The 27,867-nt window shown below is 50.4% G+C and overlaps 1 protein-coding gene across 3 annotated transcripts in view; it reads right to left on the bottom strand.

Moving 5' to 3' along the window:
• ASTN2 (astrotactin 2) overlaps window positions 1-27,867 on the bottom strand; it is a 765,958-nt gene that overhangs the window by 576,544 nt on the left and 161,547 nt on the right. For all 3 annotated transcript variants that reach the window (XM_080667806.1, XM_080667807.1, XM_080667808.1), the window contains exon 3: window positions 19,212-19,596. In XM_080667806.1, coding sequence (XP_080523932.1) covers window positions 19,212-19,596 — 385 coding nt within the window. The remainder of the gene's footprint in view (window positions 1-19,211; window positions 19,597-27,867) is intronic.

Genomic DNA, 27,867 nt, shown 5'->3' with positions numbered 1-27,867 from the left:
CTACACAGGTTTATGCTTTCTAACGTATTTAATACTCACAACTAGCTTTATTTTATTATCCCACTGCAGGTGTAAGGACATTGAGGGAAAGGGGGTAAGCAGCTTACCTCCACCCTGCAGCTATGAAGTGGGAAGACCTGGAACAGAACTTAGACAATTTGACTTTCCATTGTCCTGCAATCATGTCATCACAGCAAGCAATGGAAGGCACCCCAAGTTATGCAAATAAATTTAGGGAAAAACTCAAACATGAGCCCTCCTCCCCTCCCCACCATGAAAAACCTCTATTCTGGAGAGCAGTGAACAAACTGTATAGGCTCAGGGACTGAACCATGGATATAAAGGCTCACCCCTGGGAAGCCTTACTTTGAGAGTATGGAATTCAGAGTGCACACGTACAATTGTGTTTATAGTGGTGGTTATGGTTATTGTATACACAGCAACTTCCTAACCGTTCTCCCAGCTCCGGGCTTGTTCCCCAGACCCCCTGTGTTCCCCGGAGCAGGGGGAGGAACATCCATCAGAACTTGAGGCTCCCTAGCCTAACACCTCCAAGGGCTGCAAGTCACCCCTGGAACAGAACCCAGCTCATCACCACCACCAGTGTAACCTGGGACCATGTTGGGTCTCCAACTTCATCACCTATAATTCTCTCCTCTCCTCACGCCGCTCCATCCCCACTGTCTCCCTGGTTGTTGGAACCCATCTCCAAGCCTTGGGAGTTGCACTCTGCTGGGCGGGACTCTCGGCAATAGCAGAGCTACACCAAGTCCCACTCTTTGCCCCACGCCCATCTCCACTTATCCCCACCCTGCACTGACGTTTCTGTGAATGGGTTGCTGTGATTATGTCTGTCTTGCCCTCTACCCCCTCCTTAGAATGTAAGCTCCCTGAGGACAGTGACTTGTCTATTTTGATCATGGCTCTACCCCCACCATCTGAAATATGCCTGGCACACAGCAGGTGCTCAGTGATGATCGGTGAACAGAAGGAAAGAAGGGACAGGGAGAAATTAGTTGGTTTTTACAATCGTGATTTCTGGACACTGTTTCAGACCCATCTGTGTGCCCAACCTTGATGGCATTATGGGGTACACTGGCTTTACCCCCAGAACTTAAGGATAAGAAAAGACGTGTGTCCAATACTAGGGGACATCATAGACAGAACATCGTGGCAGCAATTTCCCCAGCACCCCTCACGAACTGCTCAGGGGCAGGCAGAGAAGTGACAACACAGGCCTGGGAGGCAAGAAACGGAAAGGAAAAGGTTCTGGGGTCCAGCCGGCAGGACAAGGGGGCTCCTCCGGGGACACCCGGCCCGGAACCAGACCCTTTGCTTTCCCATCTAATCTACAAGGCCTCAGAGAGGAAGCAAGCCAGGGAATCAAAGCACCAAGCACAGCAAACAGCATCTTGGGTGCGAGAGGGCAGGGCCCCGCTGGGCCGTGCCAACCGTGTGGGCCTTAATTGAGTGACACACGCTGCTGCAGCCAGGGTGCTCCTGGGCCGGGCGCTCACGGACGGGGCTGGCTGGGGGAAGCTGACAAGGAGGGTGGGGCCTGGGCTGCCTCCAGCCTCTCAGCCCCTTTCCCCTTCTCTTTCTTCCTTTATTCTTTTGTAAACATGATAGACAAGACAGGTACTCCCCCACAAGTGTGGCAACAGATAACTGGCATGTGCACAACCCTCTACAGTCTACATTCCACACCATTAGCTCATATCTTTTAGTTACTCAACCTATTTGTATTGAGGGCGTACTATAGGCCTGGCACATTCTAAGTGCTGGGGACAGAGTGAGTGGGAACAGACCTCAACTCAAACTCCATCTTCCTTGCGGCTTATTTGTACTTTGGAAGGGATCACGCTGTACATGTATATACCTATGTATGTGTGCATGTATGTGTGTGCGTGTGAAAGCTGTATACAGTTGATTCTTGAATAATGTGGGGGTACAGGTTAACTTGCTGTGCAGTTGAAAATCCACACATAGCCTCAGCCAGTTTGGCTCAGTGGATAGAGTCAGCCGGCGGACTGAAGGGTCTCGGGTTCCATTCTGGTCAAGGGCACATGCCCAGGTTGCAGGTTGGATCCCCAGTAAGGGGCATGCAGGAGGCAGCCAATCAATGATTCACTCTAATCACTGAGGTTTCTATCTCTCTCTCCTCTCCCTTCCTCTCTGAAATCAATAAAAAATATATTATTAAAAAACATCCACACATAGCTTTGACGACCCAAACACCTAACTACTAATAGCCTTCTGGTGACCAGAAGCCTAACGGATAACATAGTTGATTAACACATATTTTGTGTATTATATGTATTATACACTGTATTCTTACGATCAACTAAGCTAGAGAAAAGGATCTGAAGAAAACCATATTTACAGGAAGAAAAAACCTGTCAATAAAGGGACCCGTTCAGTTCACACCATCTTGTTCAAGGGCCAACTGTGTATTTTACAGATAAAATAGCACATACATGTTAAGTATGAAATTCTATGTGTATGTACAAGGAGCTGGAGAAGAGATAAGGGAGCCAGCATATTGCCATCTCCATCTCCCACATGAAGGGACAGCGTCACCAAGAGCTAAAGTGGGCCACACAGCAGGACATGCCTCCTAACAGGAGATCCTGAGTTTTTAATGACAGGAAAAAGATGAGGGATGTGCTCCTTGCTCCTAAAAGGAAGTCTCACCTTCCGCTTCTCAAATGCCCCCCCTCTTGCACCTCCCCCTTGCCCTGTCCCTCCCCTTTGCCTCAATAAATCCAGGTGCAACAGGCAGCGTCCCAGGCTGGGCCAGGGCAGCGGCAAGGCCTGTCTTATTCTCTCTTAGGTCCCCAGCCCCGGGGTTCCCTTCCTGCCTCACTGGAGAACGTCCTTCTTCACAGATGTGTTGAAAATTAGCGTTTAGGGACTTATCTTACTCCCTGTGCCGCCATCTCCTTACCCCAGACTCACCTTTCCTCTCTACCCTCCTCCTAATAGGATCTAGGATGCAGGAGGTGAATGCTCCCCGGAGATCACTGGGTCTCCTTTGACAGATGGCGCAACGAGGACCAGAGTAGGGTGCCTAAGTCACACCAAACGGCACGTCTGTAGACGAGCTTGAATAAAACGCAGGGAGGTCCGTCCCCAGACATACGGTGGCGTCTGCTGCTCCTCACCTCTCACTGGATCACAGTGGTGGTCTCCCAGGGCGCTCCCTGCCCGTACTCTGACCTACACGCATGCTGCCACCCTGATAATCTTGCTGGGAAGAAAGATAGCTGGGCGTGGCACTCCCTACCTCAAAGTTTTCAGTAGCTGCCCAGTGGCAGGGCTAAAGTCCAAGGTCCCTGTCTTTCTCTTCCTCCTGCTGTTCCTCTGCCTGTCCCCTTGCTCCAGCCGTGCTGGGCTTCTTGCAGTCCCCAGAATGTGTCCGTCTGCCATATATGCCTCAGGGCCTCTGCACATCCCCTCCCCCTGCCACTGGGGTTAATTGATGAACTTCTTACCTTCAATATTCAGCTCACGTCACCCCTGAGGGAAGCCTTTCCGGCATCCTCGGCACATTGCAATGTTGTTGTTTTTTTCCTGTGTGCTCCTAGAAAACCTGTTCATATCCATATTCCAGCACCTGCCCAGCAGTAATTTATGGACGCTCACTATGCAGCAAGCAGTGTTCTACACACCTTATAGGGAATGTCGCACTTACTCTCTACAGCGTTTTAAAAATTGATTTGAGAGAGAGAGAGGAAAGGGAGTGAGGTAGAGAGACTGAAACACTGATGACAGAGAATCATCCATCGGCTGCTCCGACACGCCCCTTACTGGGGATTGAGCCCATAACCAGGCATGTGCCCTGACCAGGAATCGAACCAGGGACCTCTTGGTTCATGGGTCAATACTCAACCACTGAGCCACACCAGCTGGGCTCCACAGCAATTTTTAATCTGGGTATGCTCATATACCTGCTGCAGACATGGGGGCACTGAGGCCCAGAAAGGCTAACGAACTTGCCCCAGGTCACAGAGCTGGTCAATGTCAGAGCTCAGACTGTACCCTCTCAAATATTATGTCACCTGCTGTGATTGCCGTTTATCAAAATCTCTCTCACACGCCATGAACTTGCCAAAGACGTTAGTCCTCCCCCAAACCCCAGGCCTTGGCACAGAGACCTGGGTCTCTGCATGGAGTGTGCAGCCTGGAGACGGCCAGTAAGTGATGAGACACTCTCTCTTGCTTTTCAGTTTTCACAGCATGCTCGATAGCAGGATGGTGTGGTGGCTAAAACCCCAGACTCTGGCGTGAGACCGACACAGGGACACGGGTCCTGGTCCTAGCTCCTGAGTCCCCTTTCACTGATCTGTAAAATGGAGCATGTGGTGACACTCCATAAAACACCCATGAGGATGAAATACAGAAATGCATCAGCAGGGCACAGCATAGCACCTGGAACTCCACAGATAGCAGGGGGTCCGTTAAGTATTGGTCACGCTGGGAGTTATCACTCAGGGTTTGCCTTCTCCTGACAGCTCTCGCTCTCTCTCCCCGTGTCTCACCTTAATCAAGAGGCATGCCCGCTCAGCAAATCTCGCCTGGGGTCTGCGAAGGCCCGGAGGGGCACAGGGCTGCTCTGGCCCACTGGGCCCAGCGCCCTCTTCCCACCCCACATGGCCACCTCCCAGCTGTGAAATAGAGTCCCTGCTCCACTGGGCCCGGAGCCGTCAAGGGCCTGCCAATTTCACAGTTCACGAGACTGCTGCTCCCCCCTGATTAATGGGGTGCCAGCAGCCGTGGGCCGGGCCATGACACCACTCACATGGAGCTCTCCCAATCAGCACCCGTGCCGCCATGCTTCCTTGGGAGGAGAAAGCAGGCCAGCCTCATGCATATTTATGAGGGGGGGATGATTTGGTACTGCATGACTTCCAAAAAGTAAATAAGGTTTCACCCAAGTCCGTGCATTTCCCTCCGTGAACTCCTCATGCCAGCATGCCTCAAGGAAGAAACACACACACACACACACACAGAAAGAGAGAAATATGAAAAACAAAACCCCCTGATCTGAGCAGCGAGCTCTCGGGCCAAGGATGACCCAGGCACACAGGAGTCAATTAAACCCTGGAGCGTGGATGCGGGCATTCTGAAGTTAATCCAGCTTCACCCTGTACCCCAGGGGAATTGGAATGGCGAAGGTCCAACTCAGCTGGGCCCGTGAGGCTGCCCCACCACCTCCTGAGTGCCCATCCTCCATCCCCATCCTCCATCCCCATCCTCCATCTCCATCCTCCATCTCCATCGCCTCTCTGCTCAGACACTCTCTTCCCTGTGAAAGCAAACCAGAGTCCACTCCCAGGTATTCTCACTGTGGGGCTGGACAGACCCAACCCTTCCATTCCAGATGCACCACCTCCAGAGAGCCACTTCAGCGCGCTGTGCCGCAGTTTCCCCATGTATGTACAAGAGGATGCTCTGGTGCAGTCCCCTCCCCACCCCAGGACTCTGACACTGCTGTGAAACCTGTTTCGTAGATGAGGAATCTGAGATTTAAAAAGATGAGTTCACTTATCCAAGATCGCTGGTGCTATGTGGGTACAGGACCCACACCCACATCTGCCCCATTCCAAACCCATTATCCTATAGCTGGCCAGCTCCCAGAATGCCCTGCTCTCATGGTTTTGCTTTGCTTCCTGGACTAGTATCACTTTACAGTTTAAACCTTTCTGTAAGTTAACAGCTGCTTAAGCCCCACCCTCCCTGACATGCACTGGTGGGGTGCTAGGTACTGAAAGGAATCCAGTGGCGAGGGCTGCTGTAAACTGAAGAACCATTTAGGAAAATGATCTGTCACTCCCTGATTTATCTCTTTGCTAAACTGAGCTGTTCACCCACCAGGCTCTTCTGAAGCCAGGCACACCAGACCCGCTCAGAGAAGGCGGGCTCCCCACGGCTCTGGACAGGATGTGATGCTTTGAGGGAGTGCGGTATCCACAGACGCCTGCGTTAGTGACAGTAGCTGCCTTGGCACCCAGAGGGCGCCATGCTGAGTTCTCTGAGGCTGCACCATCAAGGCTAAGAGGATGGCACCAGAGCTCCAGGTCTGAGCAGCAGAGGATGGCCCCAGAGGGGCGTGTGGAGGATGGCGCGGCCTGCAGTGAGGACTGGCCCATTTGGGCATTCGGGATTGAATAGGACAGATTTCCTCATGGGGTGTCGGAATAGGAAATACAAGGAGATAGTCCGAGACAGAAGCCACAGGAGACAGAGAGGTCATTCCTGATGGGGACAGGAAGGGAGAGGAGACACCGATGCATGAACTTAGCAGAGCTACATGCTAACAATGGCTCTCTTCCACACACCTGGGACTGTTTTGTGATCAGCCCTGGCCCCTGTGTTCTAACAGGAAAGGCCACAGGGTACTGGTGAGGAGTGAGCATTTCAAGATCACGAAGCCCTAAGTACAAATCCTGGCCTTAACACAGAGCATGTGCCCGGTCCTGGGCAAGCTACTTGAGTTCTCATGATACAGTTTCCTCCTTTGAAAAGGAAAATAAAACGGTCTATATGAGAGCCCCCCTCTCCATCCCCTCCATCGCCTCATGCACACAGATACCTAGTATTAATTTGCCCTACAACCCCAGATAAACCCTTTCCCCTCTCTGGGCCTCTATTTGCTGAGTACAGTGAGCATTGCAGACAAGATAACAATAAGAGCTTTACTTTATTAAGTCAAAGCACTGCACTCAATATGTGACGTATCTCCTTTGATTCTCGCAAGAACCCTGCAAAGTGCATTTTAGAGGTGAAGAGACTGCGTCTCAGAAAGGTCAGTGACTTGCTCCAGTTTTCACACTTGGTAAACCGCAGAAGCGCGACTTGACCTTGGAGTGTCTGATTTGAGAGCTGGGCTTCTTCCCTACTTTGCTCTGCCGCCCACGTTCTCAGAGGTCCCCTGGTCTCGGATCTGCTGCCTCTCTCTGGCTGGAGACACAAAACTCAAGAAGGTGGAAAGAAGAGAGGACGCCTTCCTTTGCCACCAACCTGGGCATCCCTTTTCCTGGCGCCAATGGGGAGTGGACAGGCATGCGTTCTGGAAGGTCCTAGAGATCCTAATGTCCGCCCATCTTGATACACAAGAGGAGGTGAAGTTATTGCTCCTAGGGGCTTCTCTGTTCCCTCAACTCCTCCCAGGTAAGGGAAGTTCAAGAGCCCGCAGGGACCAGGGAGGACTTAAGTTAGGGTAGTGTGTCAGGTGGGGTCTGTGATGAAATGCAGACGGCAGCCCTCCCAAAGGAGGTGCGACCCTAAGGACCTGCCAAGTGCTGAGAGTTTCCAGATCCTCCGGCAATCAAGTGAGACAAATGTGGATTGGGATGTGAAGTTTCCCGGTTTATAAACATTGACAACTTTATTGGAAAATATAAAATGCGCTCTTAATGGAAGCAGAACACACAGCTGGGGGCTGAATTCTACCTGCCAGATTCCAGAGTGCAGCCTCGATTCTCTGATTTCCCCAGCCTCGGCGCTTCTGAATGTCAACCCAGGCCTAACACCCTCCTTCTCATTTGGCCCTATTTATTACCACCTTAAAAAAATACTTCCCTGTTTTCCAATGGTTTCTCACCTCACTCGCAGAAAAGCCAATGTCCTTACCTACCAGGCCCTATGTGACCTTTTCAATGACTCTGTGACTCAGTTTATCCCACTGCTTTCTTCCTCAGACTGCCTCTTCCTGTTCCTTAAAGGTGCCCAGCACACCAATGGCCCAGGGCCTTTGCACTTGCTGTCCCCTCTGCCAGGAAAGCTCTTTCCTCAAATATCCAAATGGCTAATTGTTTCATTTACTGTAGACTGGTCCGCAAACATCACCTCATCAGTGAGGCCTTTCCTGCGGGTCCTAATTTCATCTCTTCTTTTATTTCCCCCCCTGCAGGTCTCATGATTTAATATTATACCTATATAACTCTATACAACCTTATAGATTATAGTAGAGACCCAGTGCACGAAATTCGTGCAGGGGGGGAGGGGGCGGGGTGTCCCTCAGCCCAGCCTGCACCCTCTCTAATCTGGGATCCCTTGAGGGATGTTCAACTGCCCATTTACAGGGATCAGGACATGGGGGTGTGGCCAGCCTGGGTGAGGGGCTGAGGGCTGTTTTCAGGCTGGCCACACCCCCTTCAGGGTGGGGGGCCCCACTGGGGTGCCTGGCCAGCCTGGGTGAGGGGCTGATGGCTGTTTGCAGGCTGGCCACATTACCTTTAAGGTGGGGGGTTTCGCTGGGGTGCCTGGCCAGCCTGGGTGAGGGGCTGAGGGCTGTTTTCAGGCTGGCCACACCCCCTTCAGGGTGGGGGTCCCTGCTGGGGTGTCTGGCCAGCCTGAGTGAAGGGCTGATGGCTGTTTGCGGGCTGGCCACAGCCCCTTCAGGGTGGGGGTCACCACTGGGGTGCCTGGCCAGCCTGGGTGAGGGACTGATGGCTGTTTGCAGGCTGGCCAACCCCCCAGGTGACCCAAGCTCCCAGCCCCTCCTTTTTTTCTTTTTTTTTTTTTTGTTTTCAGCATCTCCATTAGCAGAGGCCAGGGCCATCTGGAAGCTGGTATCTGGGATTTATTTATCTTCTATAATTGAAACTTTGTAGCCTTGAGCGGAGGCCAGGGCCAGCCAGGGCGGGCGGGAAGCTTGGCTTCCTCCATCACCAGGGGCAACCCAAGCCTCCTGCTCGCTCCAGCTCTGTGGCTGCCGCCATCTTTGTTGGGTTAATTTGCATAGCTGCTCCTGATTGGCTGGTGGGTATAGCAGAGTGATGGTCAATTTGCATGTTTCTCTTTTATTAGTGTAGATAGTTTTATATATATATATATATATATATATATATATATATATATATATGTTATTCTCATAATATATATCTATAAAATATTTATATTTTATAAACTTTTTTCTTGTTCATTTGTTTATGGTCTTTTCACACGGGCAAGTAAACTCAATAGAAATAGACTTGTAAATATTTTATTCACTGCTTTATCCTCAGTGCCCTAAATAGTGCCTGACACTTGATTAAAGCTTATTAAATTAATGTATAAAAATAAGTGAAAAGTAGTTCCTTATTTAACAAACATATATCCAGGCTTCCCATCACAGGGATGTTGAGCTAAACATATATCAAGAATTTAGAAACATTCAGACCATTTGACCCCATAATTCCACCCCTGGGAATAGAGCCCAAGAATATAATGCAGAATGACAAAACACACACACACACACACACACACACACACACACAAGTTTTAGCCCAAAAATGTTTGTGGCTGATAACAACAAAATAGCAGGGGGAAAAAAGGAAGATGGTAGGAGCAACTGAAATGTACACCAATAAATAAACCACGAGGAGGTTAAGAATGACAAACATGTTGAAATACTTTCACTTTCAATATGTAAAAGAAGACAAAAAAGTGGTAAAAAGTTACTGTGGCTATTTAATGAGGTATTCTGAAAGATACAAACGTATACTTAATATTTTAAGATGTCTACAATGAGCATACACTGTTATAATGGAGAAGGATTAGGAAAAACCAGGGCTGACCATGTGTGGGTCAGGATGGAAACGGCTGCTCTGAACATGTGCTCTCCCCTCCCCTCTCAAGATCCTCTCCTTATCTCCCCTCTCACTGCGCCCACAGAGCCCCTTCCTCTCCAGCTCCAGGGACCACCGGGGAATTCTGACTTGATTAGACTGAGCCAGGCAAGGCGGCCTCCACACAGTGATAGGTGACGGTGAAGGAGGTTCGGAACAATTTCCCAGCAGTCAGGGACCTGGACCTCCGTCCCAGCCTCCCTGCCAGTGGCTGGAAACCACCCTGTGGGGCCTGACTGGCACCCAGAATCCTGGCAGCTCAGCTCATGCCTCCCACAGGGATCCGCCCGGTGCCAGTCAGGCCCCACAGGGTGGTTTCCAGCCACTGGCAGGGAGGCTGGGACGGAGGTCCAGGTCCCTGACTGCTGGGAAATTGTTCCGAACCTCCTTCACCGTCACCTATCACTGTGTGGAGGCCGCCTTGCCTGGCTCAGTCTAATCAAATCAGAATTCCCTGGTGGTCCCTGGAGCTGGAGAGGAAGGGGCTCTGTGGGTGCAGTGAGAGGGGAGATAAGGAGAGGATCTTGAGAGGGGAGGGGAAAGCACATGTTCAGAGACTGTCCCTTTGCTTTGCTATCCTGGCAATTAATGCTGGGAAGTGACAGCTTTGGTGACATTCCTGCTTGTGATCCCGTGACAGATCTCTGTCTGTATCTTATTTTAGAGAGCGTGCCGCTGGCTCAGAGGCTGGCTGGCTGGAAAGCCTAGATCCTGTCTGTGGAAGCTCTGCCACTCCCCCGCTCCCTCCCCCCACCCCCTGCCGCCCTGCCCACTTCACCAAGCCCAGGCGTTTAGGCACCAGAGCCCCTGTCCAAGACCCAGAAATCAAAGCCAAAAAGCTTTGCTACAAGTTAAGGTCTGGTCTTCCACTAGGTGGTATGGTTAATTGGGGTGGAAATGAACCTCCTACCATTCCATCAGTGGCCAGCTGGAGTTAAAAAGAAAAAACAAAACAAACTTCTCAAGTCTGAATACTTCCCAGGCTGGCTAGTTTAAAGAAACCTACTTTTTCAACCACAGATTTTATCCCCCTTTGTTTCCCAAGAAGTATTAAGAAGAAAATGAAGTAGAAACAAATTAAGTTCCAGCTTTACAAACTAAGACTTAGAAGGCGTTACTTGGACGGTGTGGAATCTCTAACCCTGTTATACAGCATGCTGGACAAATGGCTCTCCAGTCTTGTTTGAATACTTCCAAGACAAAGGGTTTATGCTCTTTAAAATTAAGAGGGGGAGGGCAATGTAGATGGGACCTGTTGTTTGCCAAATGATATCAGGCTGCTGCAGGGATAAGTACAACATAGCAAGACAGCCAGTCGTGGACCGCACTCTGGAAATGAGGGTTTAAGTCGAGGCTCACCAACCCACTCACTCTGTGTCATGCGGTGAGCAATTTGATTTCTCTGAGCCCAAGTAAGACTCTTCGTCTCTCAAACAGCGTCAGCAGCATGCAGAGATTATCAAATAATGTTTATGAAGCCATTCTATACATGCTAAAGGGCGATATAAATAAAATAAAGAGGCTATTGCTGTTTCATAGCCCTCTAAATCAGGGGTCCTCAAACTTTTTAAACAGGGGGCCAGTTCACTGTCCCTCAGACCGTTGGAGGGCCGGACTATAGTTTAAAAAAAAAACTATGAACAAATTCCTATGTGCACTGCGGGCCCGGGATGAGTCAGCTGCTAATCAGGACAGGCAGCGGCACCCGGCGGGCCGGATAAATGTCCTCGGCGAGCCGCATGTGGCCCGCGGGCCGTAGTTTGAGGATGCCTGCGAGTCTAAACTGTATCTTCTGCATTCAACACAGCGCCTTACACATAGTAGGTGCTCATAAACATCTGGCAAATAAGCGAGTGAATAGTGGATACAGGGCTGATTCCTGAGGGTGAGGTGTACCCAAAGAGAAGATGCAGGGCTAAAATGTTAGCCCGTCTCCGTAGGAACAGCAGATGTAGGGGCAGAGGAGAGAGAAGGCACCGAACAGCCTCTGGGATGTTGCCCAACACAGACTTCAAAGAGTGCTTTGAACATGAAGAGGGACTAGGACATCAGGGCACTTCGGTGTAGGAAAGCCATGCACAAACTACTCTTCTTCTCATGCTGGACAGCCTGTCTTTCAAAATCCCAAAGTGAGAAAGCCTTCCATGGAATCCCAGAGTGTGAAGGAGTTTAAAGCAGTCCTGCTCCCGTGAAGACGATTTGTGCATCTGCCTTCCTCTTGTCCCCAGGCGCTCCGGCAGCTCCCGCAAGGCTCTGTCCAAACAGGAACTGTTGTGACAGTGGAGTTTCCCGGGCTCATTGAGAGCCTCCATCCGGGCCTCCAGGACAGGTGGGAGCAGGGAGGTGCTGAGCTGGAGCTTGAGGGATGGGGGGTGTTTCCCAAGCAGAGGGCAGAGGGGAAGACCTTTGGGTTGGGGTGAGCAGGTAGCGGGGAGGAGAAAAAATGTCCAAGGAAAGAAGATAGAGGAGACACAGAGGGCCCCCTGTGGGGGCAGGGTGACCCCTTTTCACAGAAAGTATGACGATAATGGCACCAGTAGGCAGAGGGTGGGGTGAAAAGCTCCCATGGGTGGGCCACAGGGAGGGTGTGGTGAGACACAGTGCTGTCCTGTGCACCTTGCCTTTCTCAGGCACCACTGCAGCTCCCCCATCTGCCCCTTACCTTCTGTCCCTCAGTCTGCAACACCCTCAGGTCTCTGGGCAAGGGGCACCTGCAGGACCCATCCCAGACCCGGTGACCCAGGACCTGTCCCCCTGCAGCTCTCCCAGCAGAGTACTGTCTCTCTGAGGCCCGAAAGGTCTTTGAAATTCAGGTTACGACCCACTCATAAACTGTGCAATCAATTCAGTGGCTGCCACCAGCATTTAAAAGGTGACATCAAAAGAATAGAAAATGTCAGAGCATGTCACGTGCAGCAAGGGTGAGTATTCTTCTGCAAAACCCATCTAGAGACATGCACACACAGTCATGTGCACGTATGTCTGACCGCTGTGCAAAATACACTCCTCATGGGGGGTGCTGTTCAACATTTTTTATAAAAAAGACTTAGCCTGCTAGCGTCTCAGTGTATGCTTTACCTCCCCTGATCAAATAAATGGGCAGGATTAATACAGGCTATCCTCAGAACATGCTGGGGGTTGGGAGTCCGGCAAAGCTGGGTTCACATTATGGTTCCATTACTTTTAAGTTGTATTGAGATGATTTCAAAATTTTGATAATTTCGAAATCATGATGGATGGGAAAATTCAGCAGATCATTGATGTGAAAATACTAAATGAAGTTTGCATGGCTCAGAAAAGGGTACACAGTCCATGCAGAGGTCCCCAGCCTGGAGGGAGGCTCTAAGGTAAGGATGTACTCCCCATCCATTTGTCCATTCCTCCACCTAATAACCCAAGACATACTTCAACACCTGTGTGTGCCTGTCACTGTATTAGACACAGAACACACCCACGAGACCCGGTACACAATCGCATGGAGCTATGAGTCTAGTAAGAGGGTTCAAATACTAAATAAATAAATGCAAATAATAAAAGGAACTACTACAGAAACAAACAGGAGAGTGGCTGGAAGGCAGAAGAGGGGAATTCATAGAGAAAAGATTTTATCTGATGAGGTAGAATTCGAGTTAAGACCAAAATAATGAGGAGTCAGCCAGGACAGATGGGGGAAGGACAAAGACTCTGTCGGAGAAAAGATAACCATGGCGTATGCAAAGGGCCTGTGGAGGAAGAACCTCCGCAAGTTTAAAAACAAAATAAAAAAGACAGAAGGCCATTTGGCTGGAGCACGGAGAGTGAGGGTCAAGAGCAGTGAGAATTCTGGGAAAACTTTAGGCATGAGACTTCTGTAACCCGGCGGGTCCTAACAGTGGCCGCTGTGTGTAGGATGGAGGAGGAGGAAACACACACACATGAGCAAGAAGGTGTGTGAGGATGCGGTGTGTGGGGACATCAGGAAGACGGGTGTGGCTTGAAGAGGGGCTATGGGCAGGGGCAAGGTGAGGAGGCTGCAAACTTAGGCTGGAGCCTCTGTGTGAAGACACCTGGATGCCCAGACAAGGCATGGAATGGAGCGTTGACTGAGAAGAGCCCTGGGATTTGAGAAGAGCTGTACAAGGATGACATCTGCATGGCATTCCCAGGGGCTGTGAGAGGGCGCGTTAACAGGCATCTCCTCGGCTCTCTGTCACCCTAGAGTGCTTTCCTGACACCAAACATGAGTTCCCCGAACCCGTGGGGACCACTGAAACTCTCCAAAAAACTGGGACCTCCCAGTTGCAAAGTCCCTTCTGCCAACTGAGCTCAGCATCAGTGTGGGGGAGCTTCCTGCCTGGGAGAACAGATGTTAATTACCTACTTTTCTTCCCAGATTTGTGGGAAGCTCGTGGTTGCTACACTTGAGCTATTCCTGGGACTGAAGAGCTTGGTGCCTTCCCAAGCATCATGAGATTCCCTGTGGTGCAGGCTGTTTGCATCCCAGCTCTGGCCCTGGCCTTGAGGGCTTCCGTGCCAGAGTTTACTCTGGCCCTGCCACTTTCCAGCTGTGTGACCTCAGACACGCCTCTTCAGCCTTCCTTGCTTCAGTCTCCTGCTCTGCAGAGGGGAGGCGATATTAGTACATAACTCGTAGGGTAACTGGGAGGTGGCATAATTCCTGGGAAGTCCCCAGAACAGCGGTTATCGCTAAGCAGAGGTCAGCTGTCCTCATTCGCAGCAGCAACAGCACTGGTTTCCCAGCCAACCTTCCATCCACCTGCCCCTCAGGGTTAATTACAAATGGCTCAACGAGACCATGTATAGGACAGCATTCTGGTTTTACAGGGACTCAATAAACATCCATTCCTCCCCATCCTCTCAACCAAGGCCCTGTTCACCCTGAGACGTGCTGGTCTGTTATCCTGAGTGACACTAATGTTTAGGCGACTGGCCCCATGTCAGAGGGAACATGACCCCTCCCTCCTTCTTTGTCACTGGGGGGCTCTGCTGGTATATGGGGCCACACTTCTTTCCTTCTTCCGCCCTAGGTCCTGAACACAAGTAGGAGAAAAAGGCAAGCAGTTATCCTGCACTGCCCTCCCCTGCAAAAGAATCCTAGTTTGGGGTGACTATGAGACTTTTCCCAAAGAGAAGAATGTGGAGCTATGTTAATTAGAAAAAAAAAGAGAGAAAAGCGCACATATAAAATGGTGCCAAGTAAATAGATAAAGGCTAGGAAGGTCCATGGTAATATACACCTAGCCCATGTGATGTGATAGTAGATGTTTGTGCAGACCGGTGTGCTGCCCTGGAGAGTATAAGACCAATTTTTTAAATGAATACATGTGACAGTACTTAGCAAAACTGCAAAATGTATAATTTGTTCTCGAAAATGTATAATGTGCATCCTTTGATGCAGAGATTATGCTTTTAGGCATTTTTTCTTACAGAAATAGTCTTAACACTTTACAAGATATATACGTGTGTGTGTGTGTGTGTGTGTGTGTGTGTGTGTGTGTGTGTGTGTATTGGTACAGAATGTTTATCAAAAAATTGAGATAATGATCACCAACAGGAGGTAGTAAAGTAAATGCTGGTGCCTTTTGTCATATTCCTGACTCCTATACAGCTTTCAACGAGAGTAAGATGGGTGTGCTGGGCCGGCATGGAAAGATGCTTTTCTTACATTGTTTGGCAAATGATCAAACTGCTTTTGAATGGTGTATGTGGCTGAGATGGCCCCATCAGTGTATATCTGCATACTTTGGAAAATGCTAGAATAACATAAGTCAAACTATTTTAAAGAATTACCCTTTGGATCCTGTCCATGGGATAGAATAGAGACAAAGTAGGACTTTTAGTTATTGCTTTACACCATCAGACTTTTCTTCTTTCATGTCTTTTTCTTTTCTTTCTTTCTCTCACTTCTCTCCCCTCCCTCCCTCCCTCCCTCCCTCTTTTTCTCTTTCCCTCCCTTCCTTTTATTACAAAGAGCATGCATTTCTTTCACAATCATAAAACAAAATTAAGGAAACCCAATATCCATTCAGCAATCCCCTACCCTATCCCTTAAGTGACAAATTTGTTATTTTAATTTCCTTGCAATTCCATGTATAATATTGTGGGAAGGGAAACATACATTTAAAGCTGGATAAGAAAAATGGGAATTAAAAGGTATCAGGTTTCTGTCATGTACCAAACACAGTGCTGAGCACTCACACCCTGACGTGATCAAATTCTCACTTCTGAGGTGCTATCAGGAGTGACCGTCACACACCTGAGAACGTCTAAAGCACAGGCACTGACTAGCAGGATGGGGTGCCAGCCCTGACACGGGAGCAGTGTTCTAATGCCACCCCAGCCCTGCTCAGTGGGCACTTAAGGAGGGCCCTTGGGGAGGGGCTGGGACTGGCAGGCAGCAGGAGGGCATTGTGGGGGGAGGGGTTATTTTCCAGGGCTGTGAGCTATTTACCAACAGGCACAGAAGAACCTCAGTATTTAACGAAGGTACCACCACACAGGTGTGTATCACCCGAATGTCAAACCTGCCTAGCATCCAGGAACCCAAGGAGTTGTCGCTTGGTAATGAAACTTTCTCCTCCCACTCTCCAGAAAGCAGGTAGACGGAGCTCGAGTGTGACGGAGCAGTTTGAATGTACAAGCGGGATTAGCCCGGGCAAGGTAATGTCCAAGGGCTCTGGGTTACTTCTGCATGGACTGCCCAGCCTCTGAGTGCCTGCCCCTCGTGACCAAATGCATGGCTGTGCCCAGATCCTCCCCTGGAGGAGACAGCTTCCTGGTTCTCTCTCAAGGGCCACCTGGGGCAACATACACAAATGTGGTCTGAGCTGCCGCTGCTAGATCTGCAATCTGCCGCACAATCGTCCCTCTCCTGTCCAGGCGAGGAGGACAAGGTGCCCAGGGATGCAGGGACCATGATGCTGCACGAACAGCCACCAGCAGCCACGTCCCAGTGGTTAGGGTGAACAGAGTCCTACCAGGAGTCAGGGAAAGTGTGCCCTCTACTTCCATCTCGCCTGCTCCCTTCCTGTCCTGCCCTGATGGTGGCTGGGACTCAGTATTGCATGAAGTGTTGCTTTATTTCAGATTGTACTTTATTGTAAAGCCTACCCAGAGGAATATTTGACGAACTAATTTTGCTCAGATGAAAACAGGTGAGAGGAGGGCATGGATTGCAGGGTGGCTGAGAGTTTGGCCCGAGGCCTTGCGGCGGTGAACTGCAGCGCCCGGTTCCAGTCAAGTCCGTTCACCTCTACTCCCCCCACCTCCACTTCCCCAGCTGCCCCGCAGGGAGGACTGGGCCTTACTCCTCAGCACCCACCACTCACTCTCTTTGGATCTCTCTTTTGTGCTTCTCAACACTAGAGCTAAGATTTCAGAAAATAAGGGCCTGGCTTTGTTACTGTCTGAACAGAGTTCTTCTCGAAAGAAAATACGAGGGAAAGAGCATGGGGTGGGGGAGAGAGGAGATCAAGAGCAGCCTCCCTTTCCGCTCGGCAGCTTGTCTTGTGTACCTCCTGGATCCAGCACAATTCTGTCCCCTGTGCTGTCTCCATCATGTAAGTGTCAGGCAAACCCCCCCCCCCCGACACACAAACACACGCACCATGAGAGCAACTCAGAGAGGGTTTGCACACAGCTAACATGCACAGCAGCTGGTTCACAAGACTGTGTGTGTTCTCTTTAAGGTGCACGGGACCTGGACAGCTCCACCTCCCAGTGCAGTGGGCCGCCCGTCCCATGACGCTAGGTGGGCAGGACAGGTGTCTACGGCAAAGGTTCTGGTGGTCGGCCAAGGCTTGCTGCCAGGGACCTGGGCTCTGACCACGGCTCTGCCACGTCCTCGCTGTGTGACAGAGACCTGGGGCCACGTGGGCCTCAGCATTAGCTTTCTCACCCCCATCCCCATTTTTCTCCCAGGAGGACACGGCGAGGTTAAGGACAGAGGCTCTGCCTCCCTCACCTCCACTGCAGTGCCTATCCTAGTGGCCGGCATAGTGGCATGACTGTGAAGACTGATGGCATGAGCAGCAATAACAGCAATGTGTGCTGACCACTGACCACTCACCAAACCTTCAGGTGTGTCTTCTCCCTTAAGTGTCCTCACCACCCTGAAAGGTACAGTGTCCCACCTCTTTAATGGGAGAGGCCCCTGCAACTTGTCCATGGTCACAGAGCTAGTTGAGCTCAATGGAAGACTTAACTTCTGTATCATTCTACCTCCTGAGGGCAGACTCTTCATGGCCACTGTGTATGACCTTCTGGTTTGGTGAAGGGAGGGAGTAAGGGAGGGAGGGAGGGAGGGAGGAAGAAAAGGAGATCCAACAAGATAATTGTCAATGACCTGCCTCCACGACCCCCTTTCCCCACTTTGAAGAGGTTTGCTGTTCTCTATCTGGGGCTTGGTAGAGGCCTGTAAGGGGAGGGGGGGTTACTTATAAAAAGATGCATCTGAGAGGCAAGATCTTAGGAGCAGAGGAGAAGAAGGTAGAGTTCAGAGCTGCAGGGCTGGGCCAAGCAGTGAGGGTTCCTCTCAGCCCACGAAGAGGAGTGGGCCAGTGTCAGAACTGGGATCTCCTGGCCAAAACTCCCACCCATTATCATCAGCATCCCGAAGATGATATGGAGAAAAGGCAGGGCAGTGCCTCAATAGCATTTACCTAAAGATAAAGCCAAATTCCGTCTATAAACCAGCTGGAGCCATAGACACTTAGTAAAGACACGTGGAAAGACATCTTGGGTGTACGTCCACATCACGAATTGTCCACCAGCAGACCTCATGAAGGTGTGTTTGAAACAGCATATATGAAAAAGAGCAAAAGGTTTTCAAACATTCCGGGGTGAGCCAGGACTAACTGTAAAATAGAAACGTGATCTACAGCCGCATCAACAGAAGCATGAGAACTAGCGGGAGAGAGGCAGAAGTCCTGTTTTGCTCAGCCCGGGAGCATTCCCACCTTGCGGAAGAGGAGTGTTGGTTCTGGTGCTACCCCCAGGAAATCCAAAATTATAATCTGCATCTAGAGGGCACTATCCAAAATGATAAAATGTCTGAAAACTACATCACCTGAGAGGAGCTGAAGACACTGGGATTGTGTATTGAGGTTGATTTCCAGAAGTTACAGGGAGCCTTTTTTTGGTTTTTTCCCTGTTTTCAAATTTCTCAAGAGATGCCTCAGAGAGGGAAGATAAGATTTATTTTCTTTGTGGACATGGAGGCCAGGAACACACATTTCAACTCATGATAAGAAAACATTTTCTAATTATAGAGTCTGGAAATGAGATGAGCTTTCTCCTAAGCAGGGAGAAGGCCAACAGAGGAAGTAATCAAGAGATACCTGAGAGATGTTGGACTATATATCTTCTGATGCTCCTCAAAACTCCAATTCCAGTAACACTGCCACTGCCTACCCCCTCCCCTTCACTGTGGAAGAACCAGAGAAGACAAACTCTGATAATCCAACAGAGGTTGGCCATCAATCGGAAATGGCTTAGCCCAGAAGACAATGCCAGTGCCCCCAACCACCCAGCTCCCAGGCCTCTTCCCAGCTCCCCAAAATGCCCCCTGGAAGGTGGGATGCAACAAGGAGGACTCACCTTTCTTCTCAAAGTCCCCCTTCTCTTCCCCTGGCCGGCCCAGGCTGTCCAGGGTGTGGGTCACCTGGCTGCCAAACTCGTCCTCGCGGGAGACATGATTGGCCCGCCGGGGAGGGTCCTCCTCCTCTTCATAGTCATAGTCATCCAGGATGGGGGTCTCCCGGATGGGCACGCCGATGACGGAGTTGTGGGCCTGCAGCCGGGAGGAACGGAAGCTTTCGCGGGCCTGGGGGCCCAGCAGCACCGACGGGATGTAGTGGATCTCGTGCGTGGCTTCCGTGCTGGCGCTCTTCTGAGGGATGCGGCGACGCTTCTGCCAGCGCCGCTGGGCATACAGCGCCACCGTGAATACCAGCAGCAGCAGCAGCAGAGCGATGAGGCCACCCTGCAGTAGGAGGGAAGACGGACAGCAAATGGGCCGGTGTTCTTTGGGTTAGAGAGCCAGAGGGCATTTTCTTGTCCACCGCACGCAGCCCAAAGCCCCGGGTTTGGCTCATAAAGCCTCAGCAAGCAGCAGCCATGGCTCTGAAGCCAGAGAGATGCTCTTTCCCAACCTGGCTTTCTCACCAACAAGCTGTGTGACCTTGGACAAATGACTTGGCTTCTCTGAGCTTGCCTTTTGCATATCTAAGGATGAGTAAGAATCCCTGCCCTTCCTTCTTCATAAGGTGGCCACAGGAGCAAATGAAATGGATGATGGACATGCCAGAGCTATGCAGACTGCTAAATGCTGGGAACAGTCCAGGCTGACGCTTCACACAAGGGAGTGCCTGAACCCTGGCACTGCCTCCCACCAGCTGCCTGGCCCCAGGGCATTTGCTTACACTCTCTCAGTCTTGCTTTCTCTTTTCTAGGCTGAGTCCACTGAGAGCTCAAGAGATAGTCTGTCTTCTACCCTGCTGTAAGATGATTATTAAGTCAAGTAAAACTTCTGCATAGCTTCTATTTCCTTCATTATCAGAAATACTATCTTTTAATGCTTGATCCTAACAAGGGACCTGGGACAAAGTAGATGCTTCCTAAATATCTGCGGAATGCATGAAAAGAATGTGTCTTTCTAGGGGTCCTTTAATCAAAGTTTAAGGCAAGCTAAAGTGGTGTTTTTTTTAATACAACCCAAGAGTAAGTATTGGATTGAATCTGTACAACACACATTAAAGTGGAATATGGTAAAGGGTTTATATCATAGCATATCCTACATGATTCATGAGACTCGTGAAACGCCCCACTCTGTGAGCTCCCTTAAAGGCAGGGGTATTTGCAAAGCATGTCTGTATTTCCCGCAGCACCTATCCAGGACTTGAGGTGGAAAGCAGGCATCATCCTGGCCTCCCCCTCGTTCACCAGATACATCTCCAGGAAGAAGGTGGGCCCTCTCAGTTACCTTGCTTTTTCTCTATTACACATTGTCCTTTATGTCTGGGAGCCTGGAGGCCACCTGGCTGAGTCCCTGCTGTATGATCCCCACCATTAGGAAGGATGACCCTCTGCTGTATACAGGAGGGAGATGAAGAAATGAAGACTCAGAAACTCCGATGGTGAGTAGCAGAGTGAGATCTGAGTCTCGGTCTCATTTCTTTGTGTTTGCTTGGTTTGGTTTTACTTCCTAGCTCTAAAGCCAACATTCCTTCACCCATGTCCCTGTCGGTGATTGCTCATCCTTACCTATGATCTCACTGAAGGCAAGGACGATGTCTGATGACCACCTGTATAACCCCTAACAGAGATGACAGATGCTCACCCTGGATACATCGTGTTGGGCTGGGGAGAAGGGACGGCTGCTGAGAATACCTGTTCAGGCCAAGGAGAGTACTCACTAAAATGGCTCAGCTGTCCTGCTGACGGCATCAGAAACTATCTTGTTATTCTTGCAAGGCCCTCAGCTCTCTAAGCTGGAATTCATCACCTCCACAGCGGGTGGGGGGTGATGGGTAAGCGAGCTAACAGGTGGCCAGGTGGCAGATGTGGCTAATAGCCCGGCCTTGACTTTGGCCATGAGCTACTACAGGATCCCCAGGAAGGTTTCTCTGGATGTCAGAACTTAAAAACAGATACTAAACCAGATAGAGCTATAAGTATGTGTTTCTATGTATACGTGCACGTGTGTGTGTGTGTGTGTGTGTGTGTGTGTGTGTGTGTGTAACCTGCCAAGAAAACATAAAATGTGTGTATAGTTTATCACTTCTGAGTCCTAAGAAACAAGAACAGGTCCTTCTCCCTCCACAGAACATATTGTTCCTGTGTCCATAAATCATGTGCGACATGGTGTTACATCAAAGACAAGAAAGGAAGGAGACACAGGGGGAGTGAGGGGGAGTGAGAAGGAAAGGTAACAGGAAAGGAGACTGGAGAGAAAGGAGGCAGGAAGAGCACTAACCCTTGTTAAGAACAATAGCAGGCCTTCTCCTCACTATTACTTAATGTTATTTTATTTGATCTTAAAGATTTAAAGACAATCACATGTACTCGGGTTTATAGCTTCTATTGTATAAATACAATGTGAAAAAGGTTAAGGAACTTTCTGGACGTCACACAGGAGTTGATCCTAGTTCCAACTGGTGTAAAAAGGCCAGGATGCGGTAATGCAGGGATTTGAACCCAGCTCTTCCCTGCATAGCCATGGGCTATTTCACACCACTGTGGTTCACAAACACCGAAGTGGCGGGGGGGGGGGGGGGAGGGGGGCGGGGATGGAGGGGGAAACATGGGAAAGACAGTAAGGGTGCATGAAAAGAGAGGAGATCCTGAGAAGGAAAAAGAAAAAGATTATTTTCAAACCCAGAATTCTATGGGCACATCTTGAGGCTGGCTATTCACAGAAGCTTTTAATTTGGGTTCACTGATGCCTTTGGGGACATCTTGACTGAGTCTGTCCTCTATCTCCTCACCTTTGGGGGTTTTACTTGCTCTCAGGGTCAGGCCCGGCCTGGTTGAGAGCCCTTTATCCCAGCCCCTTCTGCATACCCCGATTACGGATGTGGACCCTGGGGTCAGATCTCAGGACCAGCACTGACCTGGGAAAGATGAGGCCTAATCAAACAATCCACCGGCAACTATGGCCCCTCCCTGACCCAGTGCATCCCCAAAACCCTCCCTTGTCAGCCCTGCAATCCCAGATCACTTTCAAGTTTACTCACTGTGATCTCAGATTTCCCAGCTTCCCCTACGGAACTGGACTTGACAATACTGGGAAAAGTATAGCACACAATTAGGGGTGAAGGCTGGGGGTCAGAAAGACCTCTTTGGAATGTCGTGCTGCCACATATAAAGCTGGGCGATCTTGGACAATGGCCCCGAATCTCTCTGAACCACAGTATTCTCATCCATAAAACTGGGTCAAAAATGTCCTCACTGAGGGAGATTAGAACTGAGCTCATGGACCTGGAGCGCCGGGCACATGGTACATAGGCTTCTCACCCATGCAACCCAGCAGGGCTGATGGGCAAACCAAATCTGAACACCGCTTTGACAGCCCTGACAAACTGAGGGTGCCGTGCAAACACAGAAGAGCTGGAGAGAACCACCTGGCCACCTCTGTCTGGGCGGGAAATCTTATCCAAAGGAAGCAGATGAGTAACTCAGGCCCACAAAGGAACTGCGATCTGTGTCCACCTGGACCGGTCCAGGCTACTGCACCGCTCCGTTCTGCATGGGCCTTCTTCACCAGGGACGTCAAACAGGAGCAGGAGCTGTCGCTAGAGACATGGGCAGGGCCAGTGCCCAGCCACCAGGTCCACACGCCAGAGGCAAACCCAGGAGCTGGTGGAGGAGAAAGCACTGCGGGCAAGCAGGGAGTGGAGGTGGAGGAGGAGGAGAGGATGCAGGGAGGGGGCTGGGCGTTTTTAGAAAGTGCGGAAGACTCCAGGGGTGGCATGCGGAGGCCCTGATGGCCTCAGAGACGACCCAGTGCCAGATTCTATCTGGACCGGGTAGGAGAGGTGGCACCAAGCTCCAGAAATAGAAATGCCAGTTTGTGAGCTGGGGTCGGTTTCTGCACGATCTCAAGCACACAGGCTTCGGGGTGACGAGTGATATCTTATCAGTCAGATTTCACTAAGCTGCAGGCAGAAAGTGGGAAAGGACGGAGAAGGAATATGTCCCCATCCCTCCTAGACGTCTCTCTAGAGCAGGGTCAGCGCACTCCTCTTGTCCTGTTATTGAGTCTCACATCCCTCAGGGAGACAGACAGAGGGACGGGCCTGTGTCCTGGGCAGAGGGGTGTGACCGGGAAACCAGGAGTCGGGGCACAGCTACGGCATTTTGCCTCCTTGGGCTGCAATAGGCTCACCTGTAAAATGTGCTGACTGTTCCCAATGAGACGGGTTATGCTAAGGATTAAACAGAATAAGAAAAGGTCTGGCAGCACAAAAGTCAACAAATACCAGCCTCGTGACTTCACCCTCTCTCTTCCTCTACTTCAAACCAAAACATAATGCGTACACACACACACACACACACACACACACACACACACACACACCCTTCTGGAACCAGCCCCTGGCTCCCCATGGCCCTCAGAATAATGTCCAGATCCCCGGCTTAGCACCCAAAGCCCTTCAGAACTACACGCCTGCTCCCTTTTCATGCCTCAGCCCCACACATCCCCCTTACACCCTGCCTCAGAGCCACCCTGAGCGATTAGCATCCAGGCCACCCTGAGTCATTACATCTGCCAAAGTGTAATGTGCTGAGCTCCTCCCTGCTGGCTGTGCCCTCAGCCCAGGGCCTCACGCACTCCCTGTGGTGGTTTGAATAATGACCTCAAAATTCATACCTACAGCACCTCAGAATGTGATCTTACTGGGAAGTAAGACCTTTGCAATTGTCAATGGTTAAAATGAAAGCACACTAGATTGGGTGGGCCCCACATCCAGTGACCAGTGTCCTTGTAAGAAGAGGAAAGGACACACACACACACACACATACACACACACACACACACACACACACAACGGCCATGTGAACATGGAGACAGGTGGTAGGGATGCATCTACAAGCCCAGGGACACCAAGCACTGCAGGCAATCGTCAGAGGCTATTGGGGGCATGGGCTGGATTCTCCCTCTTCCAGAATGAATGAACCCGGGTGGCATGTTGACTTTGGACTTCTGGCCTCCTGATCAGTGAGAGACACATTTCCGTTGTGCTAAGCCGCCCCATCGGTGGGAATCTGCTAAGGCAGCCCTGGAAACAAATACCCAGGACACCCTTCACCGGCTCATCTCTACTCACCCAGCAGCTCAGTGTGGAGAGCACTTCCTGGGAGGTCTCCGCCTCTTCAAGTCAGGTGGGGCTGTGCTCTCCTCTCAGATCCCCCAGCTTATGAGTCACCTGGATGCACACCCTCCATCCCATCCTCTGGTTGACTGTTTTCTCCCGCGAGGTCCTGAGCAGCCACTTGCCTACAGGTACCCAGCCTCAGACGCAGTGCTGGCCCGGAGAAGGTGCTTAATAAACACCCAGAAGCCTCAATGCCTGCGCAGACTTGCAGCGGCAGGTAAATCTCAGTCCCCGCACCAGCACTGACCGCAGCCTCCACGGGCACCTGATCAGACCCTGCAAGGGCCCCTCTGCTGCTATCCTGATGCGAGAGCCTCTGGCTGGTGGGCTGCTACCACAGAAAACTATAGGGAGGGGAACACTGAGAAGCACCCCCAAACCCCGCCACTGAGATAGCCTTCTGAAAGTCAGAGCGGCATCATCCAGCCTGGACTCATTTTAATCTATTTTTCATGTTAAAATATCCGGGCATGGGAGAAGGAGTCAGAGAAAGGAAAGAAAGGGATAATGTGAGAAATGCTTTATTTGACAACGTGTCATTTGGACACTGATTATTTCTGTCTCTGGCCTTTTTAATATTCCCTCACTACGGCGAGCTGCCGGGGATTTGGTATTCTAAGGCTGGATTTATAATACTCTGTTCAGCAGTGATAAGAACATGGGCCTTTAATCCTCAGAGCTGTGAACATGCATATTCTCCCTAGTAATGGCCTCTTCTCGCCACTTACGTCTGGTCCCGACAACCACAGCCAGTCCCAGCATAACTGAGGGCTACTGATCCTGGGGGTGCCCCCTGGCCTTCTGCAGAGCGACAGAGCTCGCAGGGAAAGGGCTGGCCTCCAAGCTCTCTGGGAAGTCTCCTTCAGGCCTCAGTCTTTGTTTACACTGGAGAGGCTACTAAAAAAAATAATTCAAACCCTTGGTGTTACAGGTAAGGGAACCAAGGTTGAGAGAGAAATGACTTGACCAAGTTTACAGAACATCCTAAAATGGTATTGGAGGCAGACTATGGAGCCAGCACCCCCAAAGCTGCTGAGAAATCCACCAGCTTCTCTCTCTCTCCGTCCCTTGGCCGGTCTAAGTCCAGTCACATTGCCTTTCACTGGGATGATGTTCTCAACCCAACTCCCTGCCATACCCGAGGCACAGCTGGAAACAGCCCCTTCCACGGACGAAGCTGGCAGCCCTGCCCTTTCACAGTTCAAGTTCCAATCACGCTTCCACTTGATGGAAAACCTCGTCTGCAACCGCATGCTTCTGAGGTTCCCTTCTCGGAATATCTGCCTCACCGGTCCATGCTGCCAACCTTCCTGAGTGCCTACTGCAGAGGAGGCGCAGTGCTACATGCCCGACCACACGGGAGCTCACTGCTCCCACTCAATGTCCTGAGACTGTGCTCAAGCCCTTTCTCCTTCGGCAATGCTGTCCTCATTCCCATGTCTGCATGGCCAAGCACCACCCCGATTTCACCGCTAACTTCAGTGCAGTCTCCCCGTGAACTCTTCTGGGATCTCCCCTCTCCAGTCTCAGCCAGAGAAACCTCTACTCTCTGACCTCCCACAGCGATTCATCTTAACCCTCACTTAAAGAATGTTAGCATTTTTTACCTTGTCATAGAGGTATAGATGCTCACTGCATAGCTCCCCCTACTGGTTAGATTATACTCATTGCACCCAGCCAGTGTGGCTCAGTGGTTGTGCATTGACCCATGAACCAGGAGGTCTCAGTTCAATTCCAGGTCAGGGCACATGCCCTGGTTGTGGGCTCCATCCCCAGTGGGGGGCATGCAGGAGGCAGCCAACTGATTCTCTCTCATCTATCTCTCACTCCCTCTCCCTTCCTCTCTGAAATCAATAAAAATAGATTTTAAAAAAAGATTATACCCATTGTAGGGATGACCAAGTGGAGGCTCAGAAGATAAGCTTTCTTGAGAGCAGACAACAAGGTGGCAAATATATGGAATGAAGCCCTGCAGCTGGGGTGTTTCCAGGAAACATGAGGCTTACAGTCCGCGGGACAGGAAATGCACCCTGGACCTCTAGGGAGCTGCAGGAGAATACGGTGATAACGCAGGTCAGAGCTATATTGCAAAAGGCATGACCGGGCTTTTGGCATTAGGATTTATTATTTTTTAAGCAATGGTGTGTCAAGATCACGTTGGACCTGTGTGGTGGAGAGACTAGAGACAGAGAGCTGGTTGAGGGAGCTATTTATTGTGTAGGACAGGAGACATTTGGTAACAGACATTTTTGGTTGTTAAACTAGGGAGAGGGCATTTCATGGGTAGAGGCCAGGGAATCTGTAAGCATCCCACATGCACAGGACAGACACGTACAGCAAAAGGTTATCTGGCCCCAAGTGTCAATAGTACAGAGAGAGGATGAGACTGGAACTTAGGGCAGGTAAAGTGAGGAGGCAGCTAATGGAGTAGGAATGAAGTTCACACCACAGGGTGAGAAGACTTGGCTTTTGACTGGCAGGCAAGGGGGAGCAGGAAGGCGCCAACAGTGACACTGCGGTGTGGATTCTGTCAGTGGGCTGGGAAGAAGTCTACCTCTTTGTTCATGTTTTTCCTGGGTAAGCTCCCAGAAGGTATGAAAGGCCCTGGCACACAATAAATGGACAGGTTTACATGTGTGAACAATTAGGAGAACATACATGTAGAACAACAAAGACTTGAAAGTATGTATGTATCTAGTCACATGTATAAAATATACTCACGTCTACCTTTATGTCATAGTTAGCTATATTTATCTCCAGGCATCTCTCTGCCTCTAGAGAGGCATAGGTGACCTATTTAAGTAGGTCCCATTATAGAACATGAAACATTTTTCTTTTAAAGTAATCATCTCCTTATAATGTATCTATAAGAGACACTATTTTATTTCCCAAGATGATGCCAAGGAGATAAAGTGGAAACTCAGTGGTTCTTTGGAACAGATTCATCCCCCACCCAGGTCAGTGTGCCTTCATCATCTGTAGATCAGATCCAAATGGGGGCTGATTCCCAGGAGACCATGATGATGCTAGAGGGACTTCTCAGGGGAAAGCTAGTGATCACTTGGACAGCAGCGCCTGCCCATGAGCCAGGCAGACATGGATTTGAGTCACGGCTGGGCCATGTTTTAGGTGTGCGTCTTTGGAGGGGCCTCACCTTGAGTTTCCTCAGTTTTCACATCTGTCAGTTGGGTTCCTAATACCAAATTGAGAGGGTGTGGGCCAATTAAATGAGACTGCATTCTAGGATACATTTAGCACAGTGGCTTACAAGTGGCGGATCTCAGGAGATAGACGCATCCTTACTGATGTAGGACCCTGTTTCCTGAGATATTATATACAACGTGGTGGTAAGGCCACCAATCCCCGCCGCTGCAGTA

This window comes from Plecotus auritus (genome assembly GCF_963455305.1).
Source record: "Plecotus auritus genome assembly, chromosome: 5".
Taxonomy (NCBI): Eukaryota; Metazoa; Chordata; class Mammalia; order Chiroptera; family Vespertilionidae; genus Plecotus; species Plecotus auritus.
The sequence above is the reverse complement of the archived record's forward strand: the minus strand, read 5'-3'. Positions and strand labels throughout refer to the sequence as shown.